General features: G+C 49.0%; 1 protein-coding gene across 2 annotated transcripts in view; it reads right to left on the bottom strand.

Annotated features, from left to right (window-relative positions):
* LOC133353086 (chorion-specific transcription factor GCMb-like) overlaps window positions 1-17,552 on the bottom strand; it is a 30,336-nt gene continuing 12,784 nt past the window's right edge. The window contains exons 2-8 of one of the 2 annotated variants that reach the window (XM_061569204.1): window positions 15,145-15,193; window positions 13,303-13,389; window positions 12,359-12,578; window positions 10,161-10,413; window positions 8,364-8,476; window positions 6,272-6,415; window positions 1-3,791 (exon numbers count right to left, since the gene is read on the bottom strand). In XM_061569204.1, the coding sequence (XP_061425188.1) occupies window positions 2,826-3,791; window positions 6,272-6,415; window positions 8,364-8,476; window positions 10,161-10,413; window positions 12,359-12,472 (1,590 nt within the window). In that variant the 5' untranslated portion in view covers window positions 12,473-12,578; window positions 13,303-13,389; window positions 15,145-15,193 and the 3' untranslated portion in view covers window positions 1-2,825. Of the gene's footprint in view, window positions 3,792-6,271; window positions 6,416-8,363; window positions 8,477-10,160; window positions 10,414-12,358; window positions 12,579-13,302; window positions 13,390-15,144; window positions 15,901-17,552 lie in introns of those variants that run through there. The other variant, XM_061569205.1, reaches the window with a different exon arrangement.

The raw sequence follows: 17,552 nt of genomic DNA, 5'->3' as shown, positions 1-17,552 counted from the left end.
TACTCTTGAATCAAATTGAAACCGTGAATCGCCCGGAGCTGGAGGGTGAAACCGTTCTACCCCGAGTCATAAAGCCTCGACGACAAGTTTATTTCTGTTTAAGCCTCAATGGTGAATTCGTAATAATGTTAACGATACATTACACATTAATGCGTCCTTATACTTTCAAATACTCGACCGTAGTGTCATCTATTATCGTGTTACTACTGTAATGGCGTCATCAGCATCTGATTGCTCCTTTAATTCTCATTTTGATTTGCAAATGACTAAATTCGTTAGAACAGCTTTTTGTGTTTAGTCTGCTATCCCCCCCCCCACACACCTCCGATTAGCATGGTTGGGTAGGCATGGCGCGAAAGAAATTCAACATACACAGCACATACTCAATAATTGTAATGTTTTTTTTTCACGACTAGACTGCTCTACAAAAATACTATCCAGTCAAAAACGTGCAGGCCAAGTCTTGCTATCAAAATAAATAACAATAAGTGCTCGTATAAATACATTTACGCTGCAAGGCACCATAGGGAGAACCCAGCAATACCTTTGCCTGACCTCATTTGACGTGCAATGTCCTCTCGTGGGGAGGTGATACGTTGTGGCCTAAACACATTGAATATTAACTTAACACGCAGGTATTCACAGCCAACATGATTCATATTTAATGGTCTCGCCGAATGTGTCTTGCAAGACTTTCTAGAACCCGACACGGCCACAAACACATGAACTTATCACCTGTTGCAGGCGTGGTTATTTTCATTCTTTTACGCGACATTTGTAATTGTATCAGCTCACGGCTACGTTGAAGAATACTTCTCACAACCAAGTTTGGTAAAAAAAAAGAAATGTACGTGTACACGTGACTATTAACTTGTCAGGAAAATTGTGGTGGCGGAGGGTCTGACGACACATATTTTGGACAGAACGTTACGTGGCCTAACCCAAAAATCAGTTATGCATCATACAGAATTTAGTCATGATTCTTATGAAAACTGGCGTCTCAATGTTGATAGCTTTCCTTTTTGCCACTGGCTCAGCCAGGCAGCAATATTTGGCCGAGATATCCTTTTAGGTAAACGATCAAGAGATTTGGAGACAGAGCCACACACACTTGTGGATATCGTTACTGGAGTGATAATGCCCTGCAGTGTAAAACGGCAAAAAAGCGACATTCATTTGCAAGTCAATTAGGAGGCACAAGCTTAAAAAAAACAATTCGCAAAGACCCATCAAACACATGCCACGTTACACTTAAAGCCTCTTATATTGATAATAAGATATAGAGCAATGCAAAGACAAAGATCCCCCTTGTAGCTTTAGCATACTCCTGGGGCAAGTGCTGTTAGCGAGCAGCACTTATGAAGACTGGCACGGCACACGAGGGGCTAGGTGGCCAGCACCACGCCCGGCCGCCTTTGGCTCCCCAAGTGCTAATATGTACACACCACACCAGGTGCTCATTTAAGGCTGAGTCGACCCAGGAGAGGTCCAGGACCGATTCAGATACTCATCACTGGCGTTGGCCGTGGCCGGGAATCAAACTCAATTCGTTGGCTGCTTCGTGGAGTGCTATAACCATTACGTCACCGTTCGATGCAAAAACACAAAGACAAATATACCCCGTGTAGCCTTTCACGGACTGTTCAGGCAAGTGCTGTTAGCGAGCACCTATGAAGGCCGGCACGGCACACGGCGCACACACACGTTGTGTTTAATGCCAGGGCCGCTGAATCACCTCATGCTGGGCATGCTCACTGCTGGGCCAATCGGCACAAAGGGGATATGGTTCGATTCTGACCAGCTGCCCGATCATTCACCACGTAGACATCTTTCAAAGCGTGCCACACGTGCTGCGTGGTGGTGCAATATTCAGATAGAGCGAGCACGCGAGCTGGTTGAGAGGGGGGGGGGGTATTATGAATAAATGCCGGTCGTGAAGATCAAGGGAGAGTCGATGTGATCTGAACAGACGCAAACTCGAGTTACAAACGCAAGTGGAGACAAACAGAAGGGAAGTTAGAGGACGTATTGACTGGCCATGGCATGTGCAGAAGGACAAGGCGATATGGGGGGTTCCTCTTAGTTCTTGCAGACAAATCACGTGAGTTCCTATCACTTTGGTTCCGTTGCGAGCCAATGCCCTCGTGAGAAAATCGCGAGATGGTGCGGCCTGATCGTTCTTGTCGGTCTTGTTTCGATGACGAAGAATTTCAGTCGGCAATAAAATGTTCACCCCGCTCTGAGATTCGCGAACAGTCGCTGGTCTCACATGGAATGGATTTCTTCTGAATCCGGATGATTTATTCCTATTCAGTCAGTCTGACTACTTAGTGCCTGTGCACATCCATCATAAATTGGACCGTGGCCCACCATCTGGGTTAACCACGCGATGTCTGCAGAGAGGAACTGGAACTGAAAATGATCACGGGTCGTTAGTTCTTGCATTTTATCTAAAAAAACGAGTCCGCATGAGGCACGCCCGCAGCTTGATGATGGAAACAACGTTTACACGATAAATAATCCCACGGCAACGGTCAATTCGACGACACAAGTCTATGTCACGCTGACGCCGTGCTGTGAGGTGTAACATTAATCACGGGAATCTCTTCTTCCCCCCACGAGGACGCTGCTTTGGGACGTTGGGCCAACTTGCCGTCGCGTGCGCGTCGGTCACCGGGGAAGATCTCGCTCGACAGCCAGCACGGATGAGGGTAGCGACAACGTCCACCTCGGTGCGCTCCCACCGACTACTGCCCCGCGGGCCACCGAGTCTCGCTCGCGTCCTCGGCGACCTCCCCCGGTGACCGCCGCCAGCGGCACCCGCGCTAGAGGTCGTAGCGCGAGTGGTAGAGCGGCGCGCAGCACGACGCGTTCCCGTCGCCCATCCCGTCGGATCTCCCCGCGCCCACCGTCCCCACCGTCCCCACCGCCGCCGCCGCCGCCGGCGACTGCAGATACGCGGGCGCCGCCAGTCTGGCGGGCAGCCCGGCCTCGGAGAGCGCCAGCTCGGGCCACCCGCCGTGCTGCACCACGGGCGGGTAGCCGTAGCCCTGCGCCGCGCCGCCGGGCGCCACCACCGTCCCCGCCGCCGCTGCCGCCTCCTCGGCGCAGGCGCCGTGCTGCCCCTGCTGCAGCTTGTACGCCTGGTACGACACCTTGGTCGTGGTGGTGATGATGGTCTCGACCGTGGGCTGCGACTGCGGCGGCGGCGGCTTTCCGTCGGGCACCTGCCGGGGCCTCTCCTGCATGCAGTGGTAGGACAGCGCCGGGTCGTCCGCGTGCCCGAGGCCACCGGACGAGGCGGAGGCCACAGACGCGGGTCTGGAGGAGGAGGAGGTGGTGACACGCGCCGAGCGGAGGCAGTCGGGAGCGGCGGCGGCTCCGGCTCGCTCGTAGCCGGCGATGAACGGACGGGAGACGTCGACGCACGAGCGGGGTCCGCCCCTGGCGTAGCCGCCCTGCGTCGGTGGCGGCGCGGGCCCCCCACCGTGCTGGCCCAGGGTGGCGAGCGGCGATGTCAGCCTGCCGTAGCCGGGGTAGGGCAACTCGTATCCCGCCGGCGTGTGCGACGAATAGTGCTCGGTGGTGTCCGTGGAGAGGAAAGCTCCTTGGAATGGGAGAGCCGAGGCGCTCGGCTCCCTGCAGAAGCCGTCGTCGGGGCGGTAGAAGGAGGGCGGCATCATCGCGTAGCTCGACGACCCCGGGTATTTGATGAGCTGCGACGGAGACACGTCCGTGATTCTATAACGGTAATCGTAACCTCTCCTGGTGTCACACGTGCCAGCGGGAGCCTGTAATCCAATGCCATCGGTACAAAGGTTATTGCAGTCTTGGCCTTATTCAACAATTTTGGGTTATTCCAGCCAACTTTTATACCCCCTCTAAAAGATGTTATTAATGTTGTCTTTGTAAGCTCCCTGCTGGGTGAAGGCTTCCCCACGCCATGTCGGTTTGACCATCCTTCACCGCCTTGGTCAATGTGAACTGGTTCAGAGTGGTGGTGAACAAAGACTGATGCCGATATCGACTCTCTGCCGACGTCAGCCATGACCGGGGAATCGTGAGGTTCATGGCACAGTGGCACCACTTGCAGCGCCACTTTCCCCGCACCCAACAAAATATATCCAAGTCAATGAAATATCACCTACTTTGCTAAGTTTTCTGGGTATAAAAAGTGGATGGGAAAACCTGTGAATGGTAAATCATCAGGACAAATTGCTGATAAATTTCGATTTAAAGCTTTCGTGACTGCAGGGATTCATCTTCTTGGTCACGTAGAAGGGAAATAATAAAATAATACAAATAAAACATAACAAATACAATTCTCACGACGTTGCGGCCACAACACAAGCAGCCGTCCTCAAGTGAAGAACAGAGCTGTCAGAAAGACAGCATCCCTTCTACGTGACTTTACCGAAAGAACCAAGAAGATAAATTGCTGATACTTATCAAAATATGACATGTGACCGCAGTTACCTGCTCGTTCCATAATACTTCGTGACTATTAAGTATCAAGGGTAAAACAAAAACATTTGTTATTAAACACCCACCCTAGTAAATGTGGCCTATATGTAACATACGGCCACTATTAAATTAGCAGAAAGTTTAACTGACATTTTACTTGATCGATTATAAGTATTTAAAGTAAAACATTAGGATCATTAGTTTTTTTTTGATACCCGAATAAGTAGACTCATCGTCAAAAAGAGGATGTTCACTCATCTCGTCACCACAGCGGGCACTGTGCGTGCATACAGTGAGTGTGTGGTAATGTGCGCGTTTATGGGGTGTTTTTTTCGCGATCGGGATCGTATTTCATCTCGGATGGACGATATTTACAGAGATAATAATCGTCGTATGACGAGCAGCTTGCGAGACGAAGAAAAGTTCACGCAGTTCAGAGGCAAGCGCACGTAGCATCAACACGAGCCACGTAGCGTCAAAATCACAACACTCGCCAAACAGAGATCACAGCAGATGACTCGACATCTGACGAATGCACGTGATCGGAGCCGGCTCTGTTGATCGAAACATGAAAAGTCCACGGTGGAGTTTGTGGCCTCCCGAATCTGGAGCATCAAAAGCGCCACTGACGCTGAGTGTGAAACCTTTAGGCCCTGGGTTCTTTGTGACGGCCTGCCTGAGGCTTGGCTCTGGCTCAAATGAGCCATGACTCCCAGTGAGCCTTCCTTAACTTGAGCCGGCTCTCAGTATGGTCCCCGGATCATGGCAGAGCCGCTCACTCGCGTGTCTTTGACAGGAAACTGAGAGGTTCAAGCCTGAGCAGAGCCGTGTAAGCGCCCAAGCCACAGCTGAGCCGTGGCTCAGAACAAGGCCCTGTATCTGGAGTAGAGAGGTGTGGATATTCACTTCCGTTTGCTCAACTGTGGCACTCGGCGAGTGTTCAGCTCACTTAGCGAGTGATGTGACCGCGTGGTTCAGAGGGTCAGAGCTTTGACACCGGGTTCTCAAGTGCATCGAGTTGATGGTCTTAGCCCAGTCACCAACGACTGCACAAAAACCGCATCATACAACATTTGGTTTTGAACACAATCTGATTAAATTTCAGCCCTGGTAATTCAAACTAAGGATACAAGGGCGTATTAAAGGATTGTTCGGGAGAAGTGCTGAGAAAAATATATTGTACACCTGCTCGCTTCAATCACTGGATTTTGCATCGTATGAATTTGCCTCCACTTGGAAGTAACTCGTCATGTCCGCAGATGAAGACAGATACAATTATGAATTTGTCTCCAGTGCTGGATGATTCGTCTTAACCACACTAAGGTTCGAACAAGGAATTGCAGTGCTTTAGACCCACTGCTTCTCTGGGTTACTCTCCTGCAGGTAAACGCGACTAAATTGATGAATTTGCCACCACTGCTGTGCGAATCGTGATACTTTATCCGCAGGAAAAGAAAAAAAAAAACACAAAAAGGAAAATGGGATTTTCTGCAGATTGATCAAGGGGCGATGCCAACACGAGCATCGGATCTCAGGGGCCTTTATACCCGACGACGAGGCGTCTCGCTGCACGGTATTCATATCGCGAGCGGGCAGACCCGTCGCGAGACATCTTTTAGCGCCCGGTTCAAGATGCCATCCATCCTCCCAACCCACCCAACCGCCCCATCAAACATTTGCGCCACCACTGCCGGCTTCGTTTCAAACGCACGTGGTTGTGGGTGGGTGCGCGCGCGCGCGTGTGGTGTCGTGTCCGTGAACACGCGTGCACGTGCGCGTGCACGTGTGTGCGTGCGTGCGCGTGCACCTGCGCGTGGATGGCGCTCCTCTTCCCCCGCTGCGTTGCGCCCGCGCTCAGCGTGGACACGGCGCTGCGTTTCTTGGCGGCGCAGCGCCGCCCCTCCGCCTCTGTCTTGCTCTCGGGTCGTGGGTGATCGTGAACCCCCTTGGCCTGCGCGCAGCGACAGCGCTTGCGCGATTACGAGAGGCTTCGTCATATTCTTAGGTTTTTTCGGTAAAGTCACGTAGGGTAAAACAATTGCTGTATCAAGTAACTCCTCAGTTACTTGATACAGCAAGCGTGCTGTGACGTATTCTTAGGTGTGTTCGGTAAAGTCACGTAGGTACCGAAAACATCTTTACCGAAAACACCTAAGAATATGATTCCTTGCAGTCACGAAAGCTTCAAGTCTAGAACGTGCTGTGACGGTTCCACCTGAAGACGGAAGCTTGTGTTGCCTCCGAAACGTCGTGATTTTTATTTTATTTTTATTTTATTTTACTTTTATTAATTTTAATTATTTTTACCTACGTGACTTTACCGAAAAAACCTAAGAATATGAATCCTTGCAGTCACGAAAGCTTCAAATCTAGGCTTCATCATCCCCGTCGTCGTCGTCGTCGTTAGCAGCCAGGATCTATCCGGCGCTGAGTATGGGTCTCTCACCAAGATGCTCGCCATCACTCTCGCGCGCGGTGAGAGACGGGTTGGAGAGATCTCACAAGTGCCTGCACTCCCCTGTTTGCTGGCTGTTGGGCTGTGGGTTCGATCCCGACCCTGACGCCTGCTGCTGTATATTTGCAGTTTGCGTGGATCTTTCTCTCTCTCCGTGGTCGCGTGGATTTTTCTCTGGGCCCTCCGGGGTTTCCCTCCACATTTAGAAACGCGCCTTTAGAGTATTTGGCTGCTATTGATTTCCACATGGTAATCCACTTCGTTGAGCTGCCATTTGTGGCCAGGTCGCTTTTGAAAAAGAGCTAAACTCAGTGGACCTTGCCAGGTTAAGTAAAATAAAAACGTGGCTTAGTTTCAGTAAATTTATTGGTGGAGTAAGGAGGTTTCTATTCTGTAACCGGTCCCCATCGACAATGGGCATTCATTGCCCAATCGGCTACACCTGCGCCAAAATAAACCCAAGCAATGATTGCGATATCAGCTTTCCAATTGCTTTGTACTGTAATTGTAGATCACATTTGTCACGGTTTTCCAGTTGTACTTTGTTGCTTACGCGTCCGGTACGTGCTCATAAAGATGACTTACATTATTCAACTAAAGCAAGACGTGTTTGTTTCGCAATAATTAGAGTTTCTGACGCACACGCTGTTTAGTTACACTGAATGTGTAAATCGGCTACGAATGTGATGACGTCATAAATCGCCACTCTGTTAATTACTCCAGGAAACGTTTAGAAAAACACATTTTTTTGGGGTAATAGCTACTTAAATTGCAACTTGTCTTATTGAGTTTGATTTTCGCAATATCTTGTCAGGGAAATAATTTTTTTTAAATTTATCAACGAAAAATAACGATCTAACGAGCAACGATAATCACGATCTCGCGATATTGAGTGAAACGGACGATACGATAATCGTGGAGCTTATATCGTGTGATATATCGTAGCGTTGTTGGCTTATCGCAGCCACCATACAGCACTCTACAGAGGGTGGGTTTGGTGGGTGGGGAAGGGGACACGCCAATGCAGAAGCTGTTGACGTGTCTAATGGACACGTGCAATAAGCCTGGCTTGTTTTTATTGTGACATTTTAGTTTGCTGTCATTTTAATAACAAATACAATGAGAGTCTATCTTCACTGCGACTCAACATGTATTTGGAACCAGTTCGCTATTTTTTATTGTGGCTCACTATGGCTCACTCTTTTATTGTGGAATACTACGGCTCACTGTGGTTCACTGCTTTAATGCGGCTCGCTATTTGAACCACAGCTCACTATGGCTCGCTGTGGCCCACTACTTCAGTCTGGCTCACCACGGCTCAATATTTGAATCGCAGCTCACTATGGCTCGCTGTGGCCCACCGCTTCAGTCTGACCCACCACGGCTCAATATTTAAAACACGCGGTTCACGACGGCTCGCTAGGTGGCTGGCCGCGCGCGGTACCTGGAAGAACACGAGCTTGCCCTCGTGGCGCCAGAAGTTGGTGACGGGGTACCCGCTGTGGCCACGGCACGGCACCAGCTCCAGAGGGCCCTGGCAGCTGGGGCACATCTTCTCTGCGGGGGAGAGAGCCACGCGCGCTCTGGTGACGAGGAGCGGACGCAGCGCGCCTGCCCGCAGTGTCGTCAGATCGCTTTAACCACGCAGCACACGCCGAGTTACCACCACCACCACCACCACGACCACCACAGTTTCATAGCTGTCAACTCCTTATCAGTGTCCCTTACCTTATTACAGACCAATTCAGACATTGTTGGTCACCCCGTGCCCCTTATGAATATCAACGTTTATTCTACAAAGTCCCATCACAAGCGAGAAACGCAAACAAATAGACATACTCCACTAGTACACTCACCACTGCATAACCTGTCAACTCCTTATCAGTGTCCCTACCTTATTACAGACCAATTCAGACCGTGTTGGCCACGCCGTGCCTCTTATACATCTCAATGTTCATCTTACAAGGTCCCATCACAAGCGAGAAATACAAACAAATTTCTTTGGCTGTCCGTGTTGAAGCGGATGTACGCCGTGTGGATCCTCACAACTCAATTTCTCTGTACAAGAATGCGGGTAAACCGTATGGGTTGACAGGCATGCAGTTTATCATCGATACAGCTGAGGTCATGAGTTCAAACTTTACAGCCAGTGACCGCATCGCCGTTGTTCATTTAACACGACGACAGTCTGTTGGTACCCGTGCAGTGATGTTCAACCAGGGGTGCACGTGTCAATGTCTCAGGCGGTACACGTGTGAAATTCTTTCGTGCATGAGAGTCATTGGTGAATAATCACGTGTGAATATGCAAATCAAAAATAACTACGATAGCATTGAATTCCACGTGGTAACCTCGAACGATCTTAAAGATATTTCCGAACTCATTGATCGTAAACAACGCGGGTTTCAAAGGGTAAACAGCGAGCGCAAACAAATAACGTCACGCCAAACAGAGCGTCCGTTTAATATATTTTTTTTTATTTCGCTTGCAAGTTACTCGCTCGTCAGGATACCTCACAAAAGGGACAATCGGGTGAGAATATTTGACGCTCATTATTATTCGTACATTTATTTATCAGACCCGTGTTGGGTCAGGCAAGGGAGGTTGAAAAAACATTCAACAAGAGGGGTGGGTGGAGGGGTACAACAGTCGCCAAAGCAAGGCTGACAACCACATTCGGTGGGGGCGATATGCCGGTGGCACACAATGGCCTTCAAATCTCCACTTGGTCGCGTGGATTTTTCTCCGGGTCCTCCGGTTTTTCCCACCCAGCCAGCGCTAACAGCAAATGCTCTGCGGTCCTCTACATGCTAAGATATTTTCAGGCAATCGGCGACGAGCGTGTTTATACACCGTCCTGGGACTGGAGCCTCGTGAAGGAGAGAGCTGTTGCAGAGCGAGAGAACTGAACGAGATGCGGGCGTGCGTGCGTGCGTGCGTGCGTTATTCATCATACATGGTTTATGGGTTTGGATCGCGTAAATATAAACGAGTCGTGAACCCACCACCACCACCACCCGACACAGCCAATTTGTGTCCGTCACGTAAACAAAAATCGTGCCAACGAGCTGCCAATTCACCACACCGGCGCGCTGGAGAGTAAACCCACGGTTACCATTCAAGCACGGCGGCGTCTCGCCGGTGATTACAACAACCCGGCCTAATCGTTCGATGTGCCAGACATCGAACGACGTGCCGTGTCGGCGATTCGCCCCGCGATGTGAGGGCGTGCGAGCGTTACTCTGCTGTTTCTGTCGAGCCTTGTCGCAGATGGCCGGGCGCAGGAAGAGGCGGGCTCCCGAGGGCAGGAGGCATCCTCGGCTGCACAGCACGACGCCCAGGCACGACTTCTTGAGGATGGCGCAGTTGTGGTTGTTGGTGTTGCGCATGGCCCAGCCGCTGAGGTGGCGCTGTGCGTGTTTGTCCTCGGAGCTGTACACGAAGCGCGCGTAGCCGTCCGGCCACTCCTTGAACGCGTCGGGCTGCTTGATGCACTGCGCAGGCACCGCGGAGTGAACGAAGAGCGGAGCGGGGGGGGGGGGTCGGGGTGCGGAGAGGGAGTGTAGGACACATTGGTGCCGTGTAGTGTATGGAGCACGTGCGTTGAACTTATTTTGCACCGTACGTAGCCAACCGTGCTCGTCGGAGGCGCGGGGCAAGGACAAGAAACTGAACACAAAAATAAGTTTCTAAAGAAATTCGTTTTCAATTTGGGTGACTTCAAAGTTGCATAGCTTCCAGTGGTATTCTTCCTAATATCGGTAAGGAGGAGGGTCCCAGACGGCCGCGTTGCTGGGTCGTCTAAAATCTGTAGTTTACAAAACTCGACCAAGAAGATGCCTGAATGAATTGAGACAACGCAGCAACAATAATGAAAATCATAATAAAAATTGATGATTAATATTACAAGATTACACGCCTTGTAATCTCGTTTGGGGGGAAAAAGATCCTAAATTAATGTTAATGGGAGTCAATGTAAACGTTTGTTAAAATACATTTCATGATCGCATGTCGCTTGTTAAAATAAATAACCCTACGTGTCCTGACTTTTCAGCCACCCTGTGTGTTTGGTATCACAATGATTAAAATAACATGCTGTGTGTATATATATATAGTGTGCAACGCCTCTTCAACCTCTGTAAAGGATTTAAAATTTAATGACATTGAGATGAGCGTGTATGTTCAAGTTCACGTACGTACACGAACACTCGATCTCAATCGGCCGCTCGCTTTTACAACTTGGAAGCAACAGGCACCTGCAGTTGATTGTGTGTGTATATATGTATGTTGCACTTATTTCGTACCGTACGGAGTCAACCTTGCTAATCGAAAATGCGGGGAGAGGGCAAAAACAATAAACACAAAAAGCTGTTCTAAAAAGGTTTAACACGTAGCAGGCTTTCGCGACCAATATCATCCATAATAGAGGTTTGCTTTGGATAGATCGTGTAAAAATAGAAATGTGTCGTTAAACCCGCCACCACCCGACCCAGCTAACTAGTAAGGTTTGTCACGTAAACAGAACATGCCAATTCGTCACTAGTACAGCACACCGGTGTGTGTTGGAGAGCCAAGCCACAACATTTACAATCTGAGTACGACGTTTCGCCAGTAATTACAACTAGCTTCATCAGGCGACGTTCAGATTTGTGGAGAAGTCCACCTGTTTCGTCCCTTATAAAGAGGCGTACATGCGGCGACCGCACTTCTTCTAAAGAATTACGTTTTCACCCAAGATTGTAAAAGTATATTGATCCAGTGGCTTCCTAACATCGGAAGGAAGATCGTTCCAGACGGCCGCAGAAGCGCATCTGAAAGCGCGCGATGCAGTGGCCGTCTTTGTTTGATGGTTGGCCAAAAGAAAGGTCCTTAATGCGGGTGCGTGGCTTGAGCCGTGTCTTGTTTTTTAAATAGACATTATTATTATTTCATCTTCTTGGTTCTTTCGGTAAAGTCTTTCCGACAGATCTGTTCTTCACCTGAGGACGGCTGCTTGCGTTGTGGCCGAAACGTCGTGAGAATTGCATTTTATTATGTTTTATTATTTATTATTTTATTATTTCCCTTCTACGTGACTTTACCGAAAGAACCAAGAAGATGAATCCCTGCAGTCACGAAAGCTTTAAATCGAAATTTATTATTATTATTTCATTAGTGATGTTGCATTGGCAGTGTTGCACAATCAACATTAACAGCAACAATACAACTCGCCACATTCGTTAATAACACTGTCGCCTTAAAAGGGGAAAAACATATAACAGGAGACGTTTCGGGCAAAGGTCCCTTATTTATAGCGCACATTTAAGCACCATATAGATGCTAAATATTACTATCATCATCAATGAATACGGGAGGCCAAATCCCAGATTTGAAATCCAGGCTTCTCGGTGTTTGCCGTCTGGCTCAGCGTCTCTGATTCCTCAGTCTCCTGCCTCGCACCTGCGGCATCTTGGGGTCGTTGATGTCCCACGCGAGGCGCATGCCCTGCCCGGTCACGTCCACCTCGTCACCCAGATCCAGGAAAGACGGGTGGCCGCCCTCCGACTTCAGCATCGCGGCCGATGACGACGATGATGCCGATGATGGCGATGATGCTGATGATGGTGATGATGCTGATGATGCTGATGATGCCGATGATGGTGATGCTAATGTCGCCTGGCTGCACACACACACACACAGACGCGCGCGCGCAGTAACACAACTTGCAGGTTCACGCTCAGGTCAAGGGACGATGTGTCATCATGGCCAGTGCCGTTCATGTAACCACGAAACATCATTGCCACCAGCCAGATCTGCCCCCTGTAGTTGTACACGAGACGCAAACAGCGACCTCCAAGATCGGCGCTGACAAGTCTCCCACCACCCGATCTTCAGGTGCGCGCATGTATGTAGCCGTCCGCGTGTGCGTTATGGAGACACGCGTATGCATGGGTATGTGTGTTTGCAAGTAGACTATGCATTGTATGTGTACAGGTGCACAAGCATGTCGTACAAAGGTATGTTCACCCGTGTACGTGCATACTCAGTCAAAGCAAACGTCTACGGCTATAATAAGGTACGGACACGTATAGAAAGCGATATCAAGATATCCATACACCGATAAAGACAACGATCCCCCATATAGCCTTTATAGTATATTGGGGCAAGTGCTGTTAGCGAGCACCTTCGAAGGCCGCCACAGCACACGAGGGGGTGGGTGGCCAGCACCACGCCCGACCGCCTAGGATATGCAGTTTACTCTATAGCACAGCTGTACACAGTTGTCAAACATATTCACATAGCCCGTTGGTGTAAGCTTTCGCTGCAAGCCTATCGATATGATGATGGTAGAGCAAAGGAATGATTGACTCTATCTGTGAGAAGCATTGAGCGTTCAGTATCACCTCCTCGTATGCGCGTTGGATCTTCTCCGGGCACTGAGACGTCCTTAGGCAAGCCAAACACTGTCATCCCAGTGTGGCAGGACCCTCCTGAGAAGAGAAAACCATGAACGCTCAGTGAGGCTCTCACTGGAGTAAGGGCATTCTCGTTATTACATTTATTACATCACTAATCATCATGCGATAGAATGTATATATTATCAGTACATTGATCAACTCTATTATATCCCTAACATGTCCAGTCTTGCACGGACGGGGCATGCTCAAGTGGCGACATTGCCCAGTGGCAGCGCGTTCACCCCCAGAGGTTCACGGTTCGAATCCAGCGGCCGCCCTGGTTATTAGCGCAGCGGGTGTATACATTTTGTTTTTTTCAACATAGAATAAGCGCCGTGTGCTACGAAGTGAAGGTTAAAGATCCCGCGACGCGATTGACAAGAGGAGGCTATTGTGTGCCGCTGTCGTGCTCCAAATTTTTCTCAAATGAAAACAAAAACTTTTGCTGCGAATTCCTTAAGTGGCATTATGCGTAGCAAATTATCGTCCCTCGTTACGAAAACTTGTCAGGAGCCTCGTAAACAAGGAGTCATGAGACTCAGAGAGACTTTTTTTAGCTAAACAAGTTAAATAATGATAATGATGAATTGCATGTGTCGACTGAATGCGTTTCATACGCCACACCACGTATGCAATTATAAACCGTGCTGGTCTGTATGCTTAACAACGCATAGCATGCGTTCATTCGCCAAGCTAGATATCACATTAGCACTGACTCTATTCCATCAAGTATTTATATTTAATACCAGTCCGTACACAATGAATGGTATACAGCTCTACTATGTGTGTGTCTGTACAAGGTCGACTCAGCCCCAAATGAGTACCAGGTGCGATTTTTAAACATCGCCACTGGGGAGACAAAGGCGGCCGGGCGTGGTACTGGCCACCCACCCCGTCGCGTGCCGTGACGGCCTTCATAGGTGCTCGCAAACGGAACTTGCCCCAACAGTCTGTTAGATGCTATACGGGCGATCTTTGTCTTTGCAATACAATACTGTTAAGTTTACGTTAATTTGTTGAACCAGTTGAGAAATTTAGAGACCAGGACAGTCGTCTCGTTTGTAAGAGTGACCTGGGCCATCGAATTGACAAAAGTAATACCCTAAAATTAAGTACAATGAAGCAAATATTGACTTGCACACGATACAATCTGCAGCGTGCGCACATTAACAAGTGAATACTTTAAATCGATAGATTAGTATCCGGATTAACTCCTAGAAACATAGTGTCTGAGAACGTTGACTAATTATTGCAGCCTGACACTGCTGTGGTGCATCTGAGCTGCGTGTGTGCCAGTGCCTCACCAATATTATCCAATTCTGATTACAAAACACGAGGGCATTGTCCCGCAATGCGTGTGTGTGTCGTGGTCAGCGCGTTGCGCTACGAACCCGTCCACCCGAGTTCGATTCCCGCTCACGGCCACCACCAGTTACGAATATCTGAACTGGTCCTGGGCCTCTACTAGGTCGACTCAGCCTAAGAAATGAGTGGTGTGTAAACATCGCCACTGGGGAGACAAAGGCGGTCGGGCGTGGTACTGGTCACCCACCCCATCGTGTGCCGTCCTGGCCTTCATAGGTGCTCGCTAACAGCACTTGCCCCAACATTCCGTTAAGGTTATACATTGATTAGCTTACACTATGATAGTCCGCAGTTTGTTATCTCGCGCCCGTGTGTGTGTGTGCGCGCAACACGAGTGAACTCGGGTGTGTGGGTTCGTGGTGCACACTGGAAGTGAGTGTCATGAGGCTGGCATGGACCACCAACCCCAACTGCTGTGCCTACCTTCAGTAGAAACCCGATAGCCGCTCCCTCGCTTCTTGCAGTGATGTGTCTACCCACAAACACGTGTAGGCACCCACGCACACACTCACGTGGACAAGACACACCACACACACACACACGTGTACACGCACGCACGTGTACACACCCACACACACACACGTGGACAAGACAAAAACACACCACACCACGCACACGCGTTGTAGGCACACCACACAGAACTGTGCTCGCAGCCCGCCTGTCAATGCTGTCCTGAGCGCGAGCAGGTGAAACCTGCACAGGTGAGCGGGCAGGCGGAGTAGCCACACACAGAGAGAGTGAGGCCCTGGTCACGACTTGCACCGGGTCCGTGCCTCTATCTCCACGCGCGCCGTTCTGTACACCTCTTCACGCCGACCACCGATTGACTCTGTAGAGCACACCGTGTTGTGTGTGCCCGCCGGGCAGGTGTGTGTGTCTCCGTGCGGGGGAGTGTTTATATGTGAGAGCGTGTCACGAGAGAGGCCACTTGGCGAGAGAGACGGGAGGAGCCACCTGCTTGGGTCGAGGGGACACGACAGGGATGGGTGGGGTAGAAGTAGGAGGAGGAGGAGCGCTCGTTGTTATTGTTGTTGTCTTTTTTCTAAGACCGCCACATCTACCTGTCGATGAATCCGTGGTACGAGGCTTACTGAGCACCCGACGAAGGGACGGTCTGGTTTCTCTCTGTCGCTCCGATGACATTGGGACCCGCTCTTTTATTTTTACGTTGCGAGTGAGTATCATGAGGTTGTCCGTACACGACGCGACGGAGGAAGAAGAAGAAAGTGTGGACATTTACTCCAGAAATTGAAGCTCAAGGACTCTACCAAACCGCGAACGCGGTGAGGTGCACGCCACGAGGCGTACATCACGGACGACTGCCCACCCAATACTAGCGCGCACATTCTCGAGAACGAGAGTGGAGACTCAGTGGCGCTTTACTGGATACACATCAATATCACACGTTCCGTTCAGGGTTGAGCGCAGTGGCGGCTGGTGATATTTATTTTTGGGGGGGGCGCATTTTTTTTATTTTATTGAGGGGGGCAAATAAATATAAAGCAGTACCAAAAACCATTTTGACTACTTTAATATAAATTTTGATGATCTTTATTTACATTTCAGACCAAAAGAAGTACCAAAAAGCATGTTTCCTACTTGAACATACATGTTTCTCTTTTATATACATTTCAGACCAAAGTACCAAAAAGCATGTTTCCTACTTGAACATAAATGTTTCTCTTTTATATACATTTCAGACCAAAGTACCAAAAAGCATGTTTCCTACTTGAACATAAATGTTTCTCTTTTATATACATTTCAGACCAAAGTACCAAAAAGCATGTTTCCTACTTGAACATAAAAACGTTAGTTTCATGCTATTATCAATATGGCTGCGGCTACTTTCATGACGTTTGCATTTGTCAGAGAGATGTTTGAGGTCTCTTACCCCCGTCGTTGTCCACAAAACTTCAGTGCCGACACTTTGAAATAAAAGACAGGGAAAACAAAAAAGAGAATTGCTAACATCACATCCAGCCAGCCACCTTCGTTTCTCATAACAAGCGCGGGTGAAGCTTCGTGTGTAGCTTCGTCCTCTGTCACTGGCCTGCTGCTGGATTTGTAAATCGGGTTGGTCCGGTCCGAGATCCTTTATCTTTTTTATTTCTTCCAGCGAAAGCCTTGTGAAAGGGTTTTTTTGTAAATAAATTACAGAATTTGGATGAACTGCTGCCATTGTTTACACAAAAAAATTTGATCAGCCTAGCAAGTGTCAAAGTGGTGTCGCCTTCGCACTCGCAGTAGTGGCCTACAGCGTAAATTTGAATGACAGGTGACGAGAACCAATCAGATTGGATAAAATAACATGTATCCAATTCTGATTGGCCAGGGACGCAACGACTTGCGCCCCGAGGATAATCTTTAAGAAACCAATTAGAGACCAGCTTCAGGTCACATGCTGTCCGAAAATGTAAAGTCTCACATAGACATCCATTTGTCCGGCGCCCCGCATGAAACACATTGAAAAACATAGAAAATAGTTGACCGATTAAAGCCAGTTTTTATTAAATGCTGATGCTTTTCTTACTACCAGCCGGCACATCGTATGAAAAAAATATTTTATTTATGTATTTTTATATAAATTTTGTATATATATATTTCTTGAATATTGATGGGGGCGGCGCCCCTGCGCCCTCTATTGACGAGCCGCCACTGGTTGAGCGGTGAACCCGGCAAGCCTGAATTCGATAGATAACCACGGATAAACTAAACTATGAAGATATTTTGTTTGTATCTTGCCAGGTAAGGCCCACTGAGCTATATAGCTCTTTTTCAGAAGCGACTTGGCCACACATGCCCCAAACTGATTCAGATTCTAAATGCGGAGG

The sequence above is a fragment of the Lethenteron reissneri genome, chromosome 42, assembly GCF_015708825.2.
Source record: "Lethenteron reissneri isolate LAM-NWPU_2019-01 chromosome 42, ASM1570882v1, whole genome shotgun sequence".
NCBI classification, from domain to species: domain Eukaryota; kingdom Metazoa; phylum Chordata; class Hyperoartia; order Petromyzontiformes; family Petromyzontidae; genus Lethenteron; species Lethenteron reissneri.
Note: the sequence above shows the minus strand (reverse complement) of the source record. Positions and strands in the feature narration are given on the sequence as shown.